Here is a 16,274-nt window from a genome sequence, read left to right as displayed (position 1 = left end):
AGGTACTTGGCAGCCATGCTTAATTCACTTATTATTCCTTGGCACAAAGGAAGATGGTTAAAAGGAAATATGAGGGAGGAAGGAAGGAAGGAAAAGCCACCTCTCATGAGGTTGATCGTCTGGTAGCAGACAAAGGGGCCCTGCACAGTGCCATGTGCTAGCCAATGTCATTCACATTACTGGCACAGTCACTCATCCAAGGTGGCTTTTAACCCTTTAGTACCTGGATGTTTCGTGAGATGACAACCTGTTCTCACTGCAATTAGCTCCAAATTGAATACTTCTATATTTGAATTATGAGAAAAATGATTGTGTTTGGAGCTTGTTAGGTGATATGCTATCGGCGTATCACCTCTTGAGTTTGTACGGAATCTTCCTCTTTCTTTTTGGTTTTATATTTGTTGGATTATATATCTCTAACTCTCCCTTGTTCTTTCCATTGTAAAGGGATGGCACAGTTTTCCAACGTCTTTTTTATGATGAATATTTGAGATAATGAAAAACAATACTCTTACAAAATATGAAAGAGCGTGTAATTCTCAGAGGAATTCGAAGTTTATTTAATAAAAATTGGTTTTGAAATGGCTGAGATATCTGAAACAAAGCAATACTATTAAACTAGAAAAGCACTCGGAGAGCACAGACCTCTGCCAAGCCAGCAATTCATTTCCCAAAATAGAAGCCTTTTGTTAATGTTATTACGCGGCACCTGGTGCCCGAGCAGAGAACACGCTTTAGTGCATGTAGGCCTATTTGAACCTCCAATATGTGCAACTTGAACCCCAAGTTCGTTGACCTTATATGCCAAAAGATGAAAAATCCTTCAAAAATCCATAAAAATTCCTGGATCACTACCAAAATTGAATGAGTTGTTCCTTGTGTCAGTGTCAACTTTTTATGCAAGTTTCATTTTAATCCGTACACAACTTTTAGAGTTATTTTGCAAACAGACAAACCAACGCCGATGATCACTTAACCTCCTCCTTCCTTGGTGGAGGTAATAAAAGGTGGGACCCACCTTTTGTCAGAATTGCTTTGTTTTACTTTGCTTTTGGATATCAGCCATTTCAAAACCAATTTTCATCAAGTAAACTTTGAATTCCTTGTAGAATTGTATGCTCTTTGGTATTTCATAAAGTGGTTTCTAGGTATCTTGCAAGAAGTTAAAAGCTGAATCCTCACCTCAACCAATACTATGCCATCCCTCTGATATGTACAACTATGTAATTCACGCTAATACCCCAGAATAGGTCACTAAATCGATGACGCAAAATAAGTGCTGCATTTATTATCGTTATTATAATTTATGGAAATTAAGTTGAACAACAGGGTGATATAAAGATAAAGCCAGGCAAAGAAAAGTACACACTTGCCCACGACGTCCAGGATGCACATGGGGTCAGCCGCAGGTACTTCACTAAGCTTTGAGAGGGGCAGGAGCAGCTACGTGTATGTTGCTTGGGGACTGAAGGGTTAAAGAGGGGATTCCCCCTCACAGCTCTTGAGGGTCGGAGGCATAAGAGAATGAGGCAATTGTCCTCATATTGTGTTCTCGAACTTCCTGCGCGGACTTGGTCATACATATACCTCCTTCCACAAGATGTGAGTCAGTCACAGCCAAACATTGCTAGAGGGCTGGGAGCGCAGTCCTGCTCTTGTGTCCGCGTTTCCCTTTGTAATCCCTGGAACAGAGGGTCCCTTCTATGCTTACCGTCACTGGGGTCAGGGGGTTAAGTCTTCTAAAAATAGAAGGAAAGAGAGATGTTTAATCCATGGGGTGGGCAAAATCTTGAACTATAGGCATTACTCATGAAGGTGAGTCTTGCATTCTAGTCTCCTATGATCATATATTATTTATTTAAAGGTCTTGCCTTGCTTTGTTAAACCGTAATAGGTATTGTGACATTTGGCAAGACTTCAAGATACCAGGTATTGTGGAAGGGTTGGATTACATTCGTAATTGCAGTGCAACAAAGTGTGGAAAGAATCTCATGGAAAACCAATGAATTTGGCCTTCAAGTACACCATGTTGCAGAGTAGGGTACCAAGTGCTCAGCTGAGTTTTTATATAGGGGCGTGGTGGTTAACATTAAAATGTTTGATGTTGCCATACCAAAAGTCTTACTTCCACTCCAGTGCTGTATTGGCATTTGATGACCAGTAAACTGCCGATAATACACTATTTTTTATTTACATGGTTGATGGTCTCAAAATGAGTGAGATTTACATTAACAAGCATACCTGAATACTGTAACTATCAGTGTGAATTACAACTGTATCCTGATTAAACGTCCTTCTTCTGTATTTTGTTCTCTCTATCCAGGTGAATCAGGACTCGGTAAAAGCACACTCATTAACTCCCTGTTCCTTACAGACCTCTACTCAGCAGAGTACCCCGGTCCATCACAACGAATCAAGAAGACAGTCAAGGTAAACTTTTTTTTCCCCTTGCAAGCTCTGCTCGTCCAACAGAACAATTTAGGCCTGTTCACAGTCCCCCGAATTAATGTTTTTTCTAAATTTATTTTTATGATGCGATGCAAAAATTGTTAATCCTTGTGCATGGACAACAAAAAAATTGTTTTCTCTCGTGATAAATGTCGCTATGCAAAACTCAGTCCAGCATCACTTTTTCATAAACCCTTGTGATAATTTTCCTGTGCAGCATATATGTGAATGGCATGTGAAGAAGCTATCTAATTTTTCATTTTTTTTTTATCCCGTAATGCATCTCGCCACAAACAGGTGCCTTGGGTCACACTCTGGTCATCATTAACACATGTGCAATGTAGACATTTTAAGTGCTTCATTTGCCACGAAGTAATTATTACTTTTGCTGTGTGAGAATGTTGGCAAATAAAATCTATTTTTGGCATCGCAATACAAAAACCGACAACTCCTGTGTGTGAATGCAGCCTCCGTAGTGATTTGCGTTTAATAGCTAAAGCTGGTCATATCGACCATAAACTTGTATTATAGGGTTTAATTGATGGGGGAAGGGGGTATGTGGATGGGGTGAGGTTGTCCACCGCATCCCCCCTTGCTAGAAACTTGATAAAAAATGTGATTTCTGAGTGCTTTATATTTCTGGATAATTAGCCATTTTGTAGTCCTTAAAAAGAAATGACACCATGATTCTAAATTGCTAGAAAAATTTAATTGTCCCTTATTTTCACCATATGATTTCACGAAATGACAAACTGCATCGCAGTGATGGAATATCTGGTTTTCGTGGGTCAGGGGGTAATGCTTCATGCCCCATTGGTAATCCCCCAGGAGCAGACAGAGACAACATACCCTCCAATGTGTTACAGATGTACCTACCTTAGGATATCCTTTATCCGTTTTATGGGCAACTGAAGTAAAAGGATATAATGCAGTGAAAGAATGGAGAAGTGATATTTTCCTCTCAGTGCGACTGCAATGTCAATATTATTACTCTAAACATTATCTAAGACATATGTTGTATACACAGTTTCTTGGTTTTTATCTTCTTCTCTCTTCTTTTTTTCTTAACACCTGGCCAATGATTCCAGGTCATAGACACAATGCCATGGTACCAAACATGAACGAGCGATGAAAATATTTTGATTCAAAACAGTTTCACTGAGGCCTTATGGTTTTGTTTTCCCCATTTTCTTAAATGCAAACATTCATTTGATTTTGCGTGGCACTTGATATGACACCCCCACCCCCCACACACACACATATATACACACACAATCCTATCAAGAAAAAAATATGGGACAGAGGTCATAGCTGGGTAATGAAATATGGGGGGGGGGGGTGGCAAGAAGAGAATGAGCTAGAGAAGGATATAGAGGTAAATAGGTGGTATCATATACATGTATATTTGTATCTTTATCTACATCGTATTCATCTGTTTTTCTATATGATCATATCTGTACATCTATGAATACATTTTCCAAATGACTGTAATTTATTGTATTAGACATGAATTGTGCAGGTTACAGAGATCTCCAAAGAATGAGCTGTGAATCCCTAATGTAATGATTTGATAGCATACAATAATCATACATGATGCCTTATAGGCCTATTTGTTGTAACCCAGTAAACATTCATTTTGTCATCACAAAAAAAAAGCAGACTGTCATTAAAGCAATTTTTCCTCCTTTTTTTTTTTGGGGGGGGGGGGGGGGGGCAAACAGTGGGCCTCAGCTTAAAGCATCCAGACAATCATTTGCCAACATTTCTTTAAATAAACATATCTCTGCAAATGAGAATAGAAATTTGTATTGAATCTTTTCACATAAGATTTTTACATATTATATGTTTTGTTTTTCTCTTGTGTGCTTTAATAAATCAGGCCCATACTACAGTTTGTAAGTTGACACAAGTTTTGAAAGGAAAGAAAAATCTTTTCCTTCACTTGTTCGAAATATTCAGATATAATAGCATATCAAGGTATCTCTTTGATGTGATTGCCCCAGGTGAACTTATTCACTCGAGTATGATTTGACACAGCTCCATTAGAATTGATGTGAAACTTTTGATGCCTTCAGATGATATGTCATGCACATTTAGTAGGATTTGTGCCTAAATGGCACGGATGAGTCCGGATTACGATCCCTAAGTGGGTTCAAAATCCCACGCAGCCTTCCAATTGACAGTAATTAGCATCGCAGGATAACATTTCTGTGGAAAAAGATTGCTTTCCCAATGATCAAATGATATTGAAGCCGTTTTATGTGAAATTGCCTTTCCAGGCCTTCTCTTCAGACTTTCTGTGTTTGCAATAAAGTTTGTATTTTTCTGTAACAGAAGCCAATATACATGAGGTGCCAAATGCTGGCAGTATTTTGTATGGAGAATAAAATGGTTGCATGCAGGTGACTGCATAAATTCACACGAACTCCTGCTAGGCGCAGTTCTCCCTTGCGTGTCACGATGATGCCGGAGCTGGCGCAGAATTGAGTTCACGCTCCGTCTCTCTTTCGATCTATCGCTATACATAGCACTCTGACTCATCTCGCAGAGTGAAGACGCTCCTGTGAAGTGGTGTCGAAAAATACTATCTCTCCCGCTCGAGCTTTTCCCTCCCGCCGGAGCTTTTCCCTGATTATGCTCTTTGCAACCTACTGATGGACGTGAAATCCAGTCCACTGTGTGCTCACGGCTTCCCCTGTTCCCATAGAATTATGCAACACTGGTGATGTGCTGTGCAGTGTAGTCCCATGTGTAGTGTTCTCTGTTGCCTGTGATGAATCTGAGACAGGTGTAAAACGTACATAATTTATGAACCTTGTGGAAAGAAGACTGAACTCGATCAATATCCGCGTGTCGAGTACAGGTCTGCAGAGGGACTTGAGCTTTGTGGCGTTCATATAATATAGCGCAGAAGAATATGTCTATAGGTTTTGCGCTCTATAAATTGATACATTATTATTATTATCATTATATTCATTTTAATACATTATGTGTGTACAGTTTGTGATCTAATTTGTCTGCTCAAAATTTTATTTACGTACTTAGTGAGTTTGTCCTTCCTGTGGTAAAACCCTTTCACAATTTAGAGGGTTTGTGTACTCTGTATCAATGTTAAACCAGCATTTGAAATGGAGTATAACAGTAACACAATTTCTGTTTACCTTTTTGACTAACCTCCTCCTCCTCTGCCGCCCCACTCCCACCCCACTCAGTATTTCTCTCTGATCTTTGGGAAACAATTCCGTGTCTGATTTCAGGCGTACTGGACTAATGGATAGATTTGGTATGCGGTTTTGTAGGAAATTCCTAAAAAGAGTGGGCATTTAGAATGAGACATGCCAAGCCATTTAGCTTCTCTCTGTTCTCTAATTTATTAATGCAGAAATTGTGGGGGATTTATTTGTTGAGTTCATGCTCTGCTGACTGTGCTATGTAGGTTTAAAGTGAGATGGTTTTTGTGGCTTGGCATTGCTGTAAAGCTGTGCATACAAAGGCCGCTCTTTTCTTTTATAGGGAGAGGTTTATGCATGCGAAGGTCATGCACTGTAGTGCTAAAAAAATCAACAATTCTCCTTCATTTCCAAAATGCGTTCCAGGAAATGAAATAGTTACCAAATTCAGAGCACATTTGTTCAAACAGCACCGAATTATGTTTTATTGATATGACCTTATGGCAGAAAGAAAGTCCTATGTAGACCCTTTGTCAACAGTTCTTACTCTTGTAATTCATGTAATTCAGTTGTATTTAAAAAGTCATATGTGCCAAATACAAGAGAATAGCACGAATATGAGATTACATATAAAGATAATGATGTAATTACATAGAGGCAGTAAGATGCTCTATGAGCCATACTTTGTGCTAAGATTATAATTATTGTGATTAGTACTTGTACATACCCTTGTATGCACATACATGAAGGTATGTTGAAATCTGAACCCTTCCCAATTTAGCTATCTCTCCTATTTAATTTTAGAATGTACTATAATATTTGTTATTGCAAAATGGAATGAGAGTGGAATTATGTAGCTCCACTTATTACCATCTGTAATTATTGCCACAAGTATTTTCAACATTCACATTCAATATTATAGATGCACCAAGGTATAGGATTATCACATATGATAGACTTGTACAATGTTATACCTCTTGCAGATAAAAATGTAATGTGGGAACTGTGGGATGCCAGGCTTCCTTGTTTTCCCTGTAACCATACTGTTATAATTGAGCCTGTCTAACACTGAACAGAGTTTATGGAATGTAAAACAAGAAGGGCAGCCACAAAGGTAGGACTGTAGTGTGCCAGACATGATGACTATCTGTAGCCCCCAGGGAATACAGGAATTTCTTTGAGGTCAAGATGGTAGGTCACCTCAGGTCAAATGTTTTTAAACTTTATTGCCGTCGTTTATGTTGTTTTTTTTTCATTTATTAACCTCTGTTTTTAGTCTGATATTTTAGTGGATGATTTACAAAGAAACAAGTGCTAGCCACACAAACCTGATACAATTTCAGCAGGTTAAGCCATGGACACAAAGCAATGGCCCAGTAGTCATCTTTATCATTGTGTTGATTTGCATAAATTTATGACACAGAATCGCACCAAATTTCAGTGATTTTCAAAGAGCTTTGTAATGAAGAAGAACCTCCATATTTAGATGGATAAAATGTTGCTCACAACCAAACATGGCCTTATTTCACTGAATAAGTAACTTGCATTGAGTAAAAAAACAAAACAAAATAAAACAAAACAAAACAAAACCCTAGCACCTTTATGGCTGAAATAGTTAAAGATGGAAAAATTAAAAGAAAAGAATATTATTTATCACAGAGGCTGGGATGAGTTGTCATGAAGTGTTTTGTTTTTAATTTTCCAGTAGCCTGGGCAGAAATGTGTTGCTGATGGAATGATACCAGGGCCCTGTTGTATGTTGAGTTGTGATTGATTCAATCTAGTTGTAAGTCCCTCAGTCATTCCCAAATAATTTCTTAAATCCATCTAAAAAAAAAAGGTTAGAATTGATATCAGTCAGAACTTTCGCACTGAATTTTAATGTAAATCAATCATCGGAAATTAAAAAATAAATAAATAAATTGCAAATTGTAGGTTACCTTGAAATTTGCAATCAATCAGTCATTCTTGACATCAGAACTATGCATAGAGTATCGTAATGGGTAGAGGAGGAATCACACTTTACCATGAGGGTAATTTTAAGGTCTGTGGGAATTTATATTTGGAATACAAAGATACCAAAGTTAGGTACATGCATTTTTTTTCAGTCTTACAGGATTGATATGATTCATACTGATCGGTGGCAATTTGAATTATATTAGATATTTGCAAACTACAAGTTGAAATCAATTGGAAGTTTTATAAGACCGGGCCCTGCAGCTCTTTTGCAAACATGCTAGTGTTAATATCCTCATATATTGAGAGGAGATGTCCCTAAGTACCGGTATACGACTTGTATCAAGCTAAGATCAGACTGGATTTGACATCAAACCAGGTTCAAGTAGCAGCACTTATCCCATAAATGTGTATCACCTTCCCGACTGGATGGCTATATATGGACCTAGACCTCAAGAAATGCATAATGCCAGGTCATAGTCTTAATACCAGAGGTGATGACACAAACACAAGTACAATTTTTTGCAGATTGAGAGATGTGTGCATTTATAAAGCATATTCTTAGGCAGGGATTTAAGAGAAACAGACAAAAAAGCTGTAACAAAATGAAGAGAGTTGTACAAACGTAGATACACTGTAGGAGGACAAGACATGGAGAAAAGGTCAGCTTCAGATCTTGTGCTGGCACTGTGATAACACGTACAATTGAAAAGACTGTTCAGATCCTTGATGAGATGGGGAGAAAAGGGGGTGTGGGGTGTGGGGGGGGGGGGGGTAAGAGAAGAGGAGAGTTACATTTTTAGGGGAAGGGGATCGGCAGATATTTATATAGCTGTCCGGCAATGGTATTGAGCGTTTCAATTTCGAGCAGCTGTGGTCGCAGGCAGTCAGGAAATGATTAAAGCACCGGCGAACGAGGTCAGATCCTTGCTCGGATATATCTGCTCATCTGTTCCGCTGCCGAGCCCTCATAGTAGATTAAATCCATATTTTTGTATCATTTATTCCACAATTGAGCACTACTGTCCTTTCAGGTATAGACATAAGGTCAGAATGTTGGGGGAGGGGGGGGGGGGGATGTGTGTATAAAATGAAAAATCTGTACTGTAATAATGTAGAATGTTAGGCGTTTGTATTGTAAGCACCAGTGATATTAAACTATACCGTATTTGAAATTGATATGCTCGGGTTCTTGCATTGCTAACAATTTCATTCAATGTACAATTATTCTGTTAACAACAACAAAAACAACAAAGATTCACTGAGAACCCCCTTGTCATACATACTCTGACACACTTCCATTACCCTGCGATTGACAAGATTGATTTCTGTCAGTACAGCACATATTACATCGTTTATAACTTGGCCACAATAATGTAGTTGGTATTGAGGAGCAACTATGTAGGAAATAGAACTCATAACATAGAGACAGACCGCATAGCCATTGATGCACCAGATGCGACTACACTCTTGACAGGTGAAGTTTATGAGCGCGGCGTGCCAGGAGACATAACTTTCTGGCGTAAATCAATCCCCCGAAGAATGAAATGAGAGCCAGCCATGCGCGATTAATGGAGCAAAGTTCGGAGGCTGGATTTTGCCGCACGAGTCATGAATGTTTGTGTTCTCCACGGTCGATGTCGGAATTTGATACTGTTGAACGATTAGGAGAAAAATACCAATGGTTATGCTGTCACCACTTCAAACATTCTCTGTTAAAAGATTCGGCAGTCCATGACTGAAAGACGGCACAACCATACAAATGTGGAATATTTTGTGATGTGGAAAATTTCTGCATGTTTTATACCTGATACTCATGCAAAGATATAAATGTCTATACATTTGTAAATGTTGTGTACTACTTTTTGCTCGTGTGAATTACTACAAGATACCTGTATTGTTTGTTTTACAGTTTGCAAAATAAAAAAGTGTGCCATCCATTTTGACTTTAACCGGAAAACATTTATCCCTAATTCTTGGGGCATTGCCTCCTGTCAAAAATGTCAAGTTTGTATCAGAAATCATATAAAATGGAGACCCGGGTTGAAGAATTCATGAAAATGTGACATTTCTGACTATTTTCAGCATTTATGAGTGGAAGATGTTCTTATGATATCCAGTGATGTAGTTATGTTGATATCCAACTTTGTTTTATCAAATTTGACATGTGGGTACAGGTACAGTTGTATGCCAGTATCATCAATTGTAAGTCATTCTGAAATGAAAGGGATACACTTTTTGTATTTTAAAACTTTGTGAGGACTTACTTGAGTAACGGTACCTTTAGAATCTTCATTTTGGAAGTTCACTTTTTGGAGGGGTAATGAAAAGAACCCTCACAAGCCTTCGAGTATTACATGTACATTACAGGGCAAAGCTGATATACTCCAACTGCATGCCAATGAAGAAAATTGGGTCTTCTTTGTCAGGCCTGGAAAGCAGAGCTTTTTTTGAAAAAGAGTGAAGGTGCAGTGGAGGAGAGGAATTCCCAGGCTCTCAGACTTGTCAGATCTCGTTGCCAAAATGGCTGAGAAAAATCTCGCAGATCGCGGGGAGATGTGGAGGAGAGCCAGCCGCACGGAGGATTTATGTCGCAGAGACTGTGACGTGATTGCGCAGTTTGAGGTTCGGTTTCAGTGATGTCATAACCCCAGGAAAAAGTGCTGGATGCATGCAAAAAGCATGAGCTCTAGGAGATGGCTATTTCGTGTCATTCTGTTGACATCGAAAGTTTTTTTGGGGAAAAGATTGATTTCTCGACATGAAAATAAGCGAATGAAAACCAATGTTTTGCCGCACCCTTCGACGACATTTGATAGTTAATGGCAGACGTGTTTGTGGGAGTGGATTTGTGAGTCTCATGCGTAGTTGTTTTGTTTCGTTTAGCAAGTGTAGGGGTTGATTTCGCAGTGTAACCACACTTCATTTTCAACAAAATTGATAGATATGCTGACTTGACTTCTCCGTTTCACCAATAAAGGTGTGAAAGAGAGGGTGTTTTGATAGAAACAGCAGTGAACTGTGATCATTCTGTATCCTTTTGGTCAGTATCGAAGAATAAATTCACATAGAAAAGGTAATGTGTCACCAATTTTGCTCTTGCATTTCAGGATTGGCTTACACTAACATGTTACTGCCTCCGTACATATGATGTTCAATTGTAATTTTTGTAAAATTAATATGAAAGATTAGTGTGTTTATGTGCATGCTTGCAACATCTTCTGGAAGATTTTTAGTTGCAGTGTGTTACACATTATACTCTGAATGTAGAATCTATGTTTTGAAATGTGAATTTTCTGAAAATGTTAACATTTCTTTATATTGGATAATAGACTGTAATAATTTTTGTCCGTCAGGATGTATGGAATACGTAAATATTTCCATAATTATTAACCTTTCAAATCTCCCAGATTTTGATACTGTACTGTATGCACGAAATGTTTTGCGAGGTTTTATTTTCGCGAATTTCATGAGTCAGAGTGTGTTATTCGCAGATTTAAAGACATGTGAAAATATTGACTCTGATCCCGACATGAATGTGATGTGCACTAATAGGCCCTACAATTGTATACATTTCTCCATTCAGTACAGTATTCCACAATCACAAATTCAACCACTCGCGAAATCGTCGGAAAGTCCCAATTAGCGAGAATTTAGACTCACTAAATGTATGGTGTGTGCTGTATTCTACAGTTGTAAATGTACAGTGTGTAGGATCACCTTGACAGCCCTGCATGTTTAGCCATGTATATATTGTGATAGGAATATGTATTTCTTTGCTGTAGAGATCTATCCTTGTACAAAGGAGAAAGTTGTCACATGGGAAATTAACATTCTGCTCCCCCCCCCCCCCAAAAAAAAAAAAAAATGAATAAATAAATAAATAAAAATAAAAAGATTTTCACTACAATATGAGTTATTTCTGTAGGATTGTAGTTCAGAGAAATACATTTTTGTAAGCATTCATGGAGATTGATTTCTTATGTACATGAAGGGAGAAGCCTTATTACAGAAGTTACAGACGAGAAAGTCTGACCCTTGTCATTTCAGAATTTATTGCTTCCCTCATGCACTTGTGCTGCTGAATATTACTCTAGCAAATTGAAAACACTGTAAAAAGCATTGCTAATCTTGGTGAAAATACTCCAGAATATTATAAAAAGAGAAAGTTCATTTGACCTACCACTTGCATTGCTCTGACAAGGTTGCGGTCATTGATGAGTTGAAACTTTGATATGGTGGGAAAGAACGTTTGATAATTCGTCTTAACTAAAATTTAGCATCATAGCTGAAATTCTATATATCTTAACAACCTCCTTTCAAAGTTTCAAAGTCTTATAATGTACATTGTGGTATTGAATTTGAAAAATTTACAAAGCTTATTACTGTGATCTCTTGGATTGACCTATTTTCATTACATGACTCCTGTCTTACAAGCCATGTTTTTGTGATGACTGGCTTTCCTCTTTCCTGCTGTGGTAGGTTCTTGGAAATATAACTGGATAGAAATATAACTGGATGGAAATATATTTCACTGGAATGCTCTTTATCACATGTTCAGGATTTTGTGGTAATAGGTCACGTATGCATGGACGCACAAAGATAAAAACATCAAAGAGACATTCAGTATAAATGTTTTGAAGAGTGGACTGGTACATGTACATGAGCAGAAGGGCGGTCACATTAATGAAGAATTCACCTTGGAAATAAATGACCTTGCACTTTGGTATTCATAGCCTAATATGGAAATTATTGAATGGATGGTTGAATTTTATGTGGGTTTTTTTTCCTGTGCCATAAAAGAGAATTAGGTCTCAAATGATCCTCATTATCTGTATGTAGTGGGGCAGATCAACACCTCATAGACACGTTATCACGAGACATCCGTCAGTAAGTGTGAATTGGGCCCAAAGAGTTTCGAAAGGCGCCACAAAACCTGCTCAATAGTGAATATGACTCACTGTCATGATAGCATTTTTGCGATGTCCATTGAGTGGTGATAAAATCAATTTTATATGTTGTAATCATGATGATGGCTATTGATACTTAGAAAGGCACAATTAGCTAATCTCTTGCAAATTTCCACTCCCCCTTTCCCACCCCACCCCCAGTTTTTAAAGCCTCTATCAACAGAGTACTTTTACTATTTATGTTATGTCTGTCTGTTTGTGCACATTAAACCATCAAAACGTAAAATACATATGTATAGTCAGAAACCTTGATGATACATGTACCTCTTTATGGGTACTTTCCAGCTGCGGATGGTGTAATATGTACACTTGTAGTGATGTACACATATTTTGACATGACAGTGTAGGCTGTCCCCTACTATTGTTCTGAAGGTACGATTATGTACCCAATTGTACACATACACTGTGTACAACATATCAGTGTATCAGAGTACATGTAGATGGGTCAGTGGTGGAATATTTCTTTGTGACATACGTGAACAAGGCAATGTGTACATGTAGACTCCAGTCCAAACTTCTCATCTCTCTGGTTTACAGTTTGAGTTGACCAAATACATGAGAAATGGAAGCAACATAAATCTGGGAAATTTTGAGCAAAAGTCTCAGCATTTGATACTAGGTGACTTTGACTATATGTGGCCATAGAGATTTGTAATACTAGAACTAGTATGCATCTTTATGTATGATTGTTTGTTTTCATAGTATGCAGAATGTAGTATCCTGGTATGACAATGTATAATGCAGATGTTTTGCATCATGTGTTTAAGACATTAGTTAGCAAAATCTAGATGCTGATTTGATAGTTTAGAATAGTTTTTCCCACACAGAATTTCATTTTGCATTTCAGACCATTTCAGGTCATGAATTAAGTACAGTATGTGCCCACTGATGTGCAGTGTTTGTACACTAACACAAAAACGGACGTGTGGGACAGCATCTTACATGAATTACAAGTTGCAAGTTATTTCTTGTTCTACAAATGCTCTTTCAGGTTCTTGGCTACAGCTATGATAGTCTATGCAACCCTCTTTTGTCAAAGCATGTTATGTTGGATGCAGTTTTGACGAACAATTAATAAGTGAGAGAAAAGCGGGCAAGACGTGTTTGTGGTTTACCTCTAAAGTCTTTGAGTGCTTCAAATGCAGTTAAACATCAACTGAAACTGGAATGAATGATAAACTGCCATGCCTTGTGTCTCATGTAATAGCGTGTGTCTTTATTGGACTTTGGTCTCCTTTCAAGAGACTTCTTTTACTTTTTATGTTATTTTTTTCTAGTTTATATTTCAGTCATGCTAATGTGCATTAATTTTTACTTCTGTTCTCCAGGTGATTCATTGTGTTTATATCCTAGATGCTTGTACTTGAAAACTATGTACATTGCTTGAAGTGGAATGTAGCAACTTATAAAGTGAATTTTACTTTTCAATAGTCTTCTTCTTTGCTTTCACATATCAATATGCTGGAAAAGTCACAAAAACTGACACTATTATTCATCCTATTTGATCCATTTGTCCACATAGGACAAGGCAAATGTTTATCCATTGTATCTTTTCCAGCAGATTATGGAAACTATACAATAACAACTTTTATTTGATGGTGGTTTTGTTTTCATTGGGGACAAAAGTACTTGGATTTTCTTAGCGATGAGTTTGTTTTTGTTTAGTGATCAAGGAGGGCCTCAACCCACGAATCTAAAAGCCTTTTCTAATAACGGGAATTGGTATCTGTGTAATATTGGCTTTCAAGGAATACACTAGATGGTATAGCTGGGAGCATGTAAGAGTGGAAGACAAATACGTAATATATTTTGTTAGATTAATATTTCAGACAATTTCACTAGCACCACTTTGACGGAATGAGAAAGAGGAACATTGTTATTCTGCAAGAGAAAGAATAGAGACTTCCTACCTTCGATATAAACAGCACACTTCAGTGATATGTATGTACAATATAGTGAGCAATATTTCTGTAAGTGTTGCTTTTTAAAACTGACAGTCACCTTGTAAAATTTTTAGACAAAAAAATTGAGAAATATGCTGCACATACACCACAATATGGTCCTAGTTGTAGCTATAAATGTGTCTGATGTACCAAGTCAATGAAAGTCGGGATTTAAGGAGTTAAGAAAATACCAGAAAATGGCTAAGAATGAAAGGCATTTGTGTCTTGAAAATGGTTGCTGAGCAAAACATGGGTCAATATCTTCCTGTATTTAATAGTGTAATAAAAGTGCATGTAAATTACTAGCCAACTACCTTACACTCACCCAAACAAAGAAAAAAGAAATTATGTACAATGTAAATAGACACAAGCTTGTCTGTGAGGCGCTTGAACACATGTACCCATTCTAAAGGGACCATGAATGGCGACTGGACATTACCACAGGACATGTTAGCAATTTTCAAAGTGCATAAAAGCAGATATTAAATTGACTGGTAAATTATATTCTCCACAGAAAGAGAAGAGGAGTTTCTAGTCATGTTCATTGGTGCGAGGTATACCGCTGTCAGGGCCCAAGGGTATAGGTTTTTAAGGCAAGGAAGGCATTCAGCGAGGGTAGCCTCTTTTTCCGTTCTTCTTTTTTTATCCGTTATGAAGATATGATGGGGGTGATTATTCCATATGAAAAGGGGATTAGCCTAGAGGCGGTCTAATTTGATTATCTCACCCATCTGAGCACTCATGCAACTCAATCTCATCACGCCCTTGTGTGCTGTAGGTCGCATGCAAACTGGGTAGAGGGGGGGTTCGGAATGTTGGCAGTGCTCTCTGGGTAGTGCAGACTGGAAATCAATGGTAATCAACTTAATTAAGGGTTGATATTAGATGAGATTCATGGTTGCCATTAGAAAATATCTCAGATACTGGCAAACCATATGAATTTTCAGATTCATATCCTTACTATTTTGCAGTACGTTGTTTCCATGCCTGGGGGACATATTTACCAGTTTTCTTCTAAGGATCTGCTTTCGGTCTTTCTTTCTTTTTTTTTTTTTTTAGTTTTTATCAGCTATTGGGAATGTCACCAATGTTGGCTGATTAATGATGATTACTCTGTAGTCATTGATCACATACACACGTGTGTATAGAGCTTCTCACTGTGGGCATTGCATCCTGTATTCATTTTGGTTCTGCACCAATCCAAGCTTGAATGAAGTGAGTAGGATATCAATCATGAAGAGTGTGTGTGTACCTCTTTTTCTTCCTTTCTTCTGTTGACACCTGCTCTAGAAAGCATCTGGATATCAACTGGCTTGCGAAATTCGTGAAAATAAAAACCTCGCAAAATATTCGGCGTATACAGTATGTCATCACATTGTGTCAGTGTATCATTTAGAATGGGAGAGGGAGAGGGGTAGTCTTGATAATACAACTGTAGCAATCACATCGATAATAGTAATGGCTTGATTTTGCCCTAAATGCTTTGTCATATTGGAAATAGAATAAAGTGGTCTTGACTTCTGCATTTGGATAGAATAGTCTTTACATTGTATGAAACACATTCTGTCTGTAGCGATACATAGGATGTATTCTTCTAATCATGCTCAAGTTTGTACAGTGCACTTTCCTAGAGTAGCGACTGTTGTTTGCATACAGGTATAGATATGTATCTTTTTCAGGTTGATAATCTGTTTGCAGAAACCATTTGGACAGGTTTTCTTTTTGTTTCTTTTGTATTCATTAGTGCAAGAGTCTGTATTACTTAATCTTGATCGACAACAATAGAA

At 37.8% G+C, this 16,274-nt stretch overlaps 1 protein-coding gene across 3 annotated transcripts in view; it reads left to right on the top strand.

Moving 5' to 3' along the window:
• The window catches only part of LOC139738464 (septin-7-like), a 116,567-nt gene that overhangs the window by 45,802 nt on the left and 54,491 nt on the right, over positions 1–16,274 (top strand). For all 3 annotated transcript variants that reach the window (XM_071649089.1, XM_071649091.1, XM_071649090.1), the window contains exon 3: positions 2,324–2,430. In XM_071649089.1, coding sequence (XP_071505190.1) covers positions 2,324–2,430 — 107 coding nt within the window. The remainder of the gene's footprint in view (positions 1–2,323; positions 2,431–16,274) is intronic.

The sequence above is a fragment of the Diadema antillarum genome, unplaced genomic scaffold, assembly GCF_040938485.1.
Source record: "Diadema antillarum isolate AM-2024a unplaced genomic scaffold, OU_Dant_1.0 seq00000744_RagTag, whole genome shotgun sequence".
Classification (NCBI taxonomy): Eukaryota; Metazoa; Echinodermata; class Echinoidea; order Diadematoida; family Diadematidae; genus Diadema; species Diadema antillarum.
The sequence above is the reverse complement of the archived record's forward strand: the minus strand, read 5'-3'. Positions and strand labels throughout refer to the sequence as shown.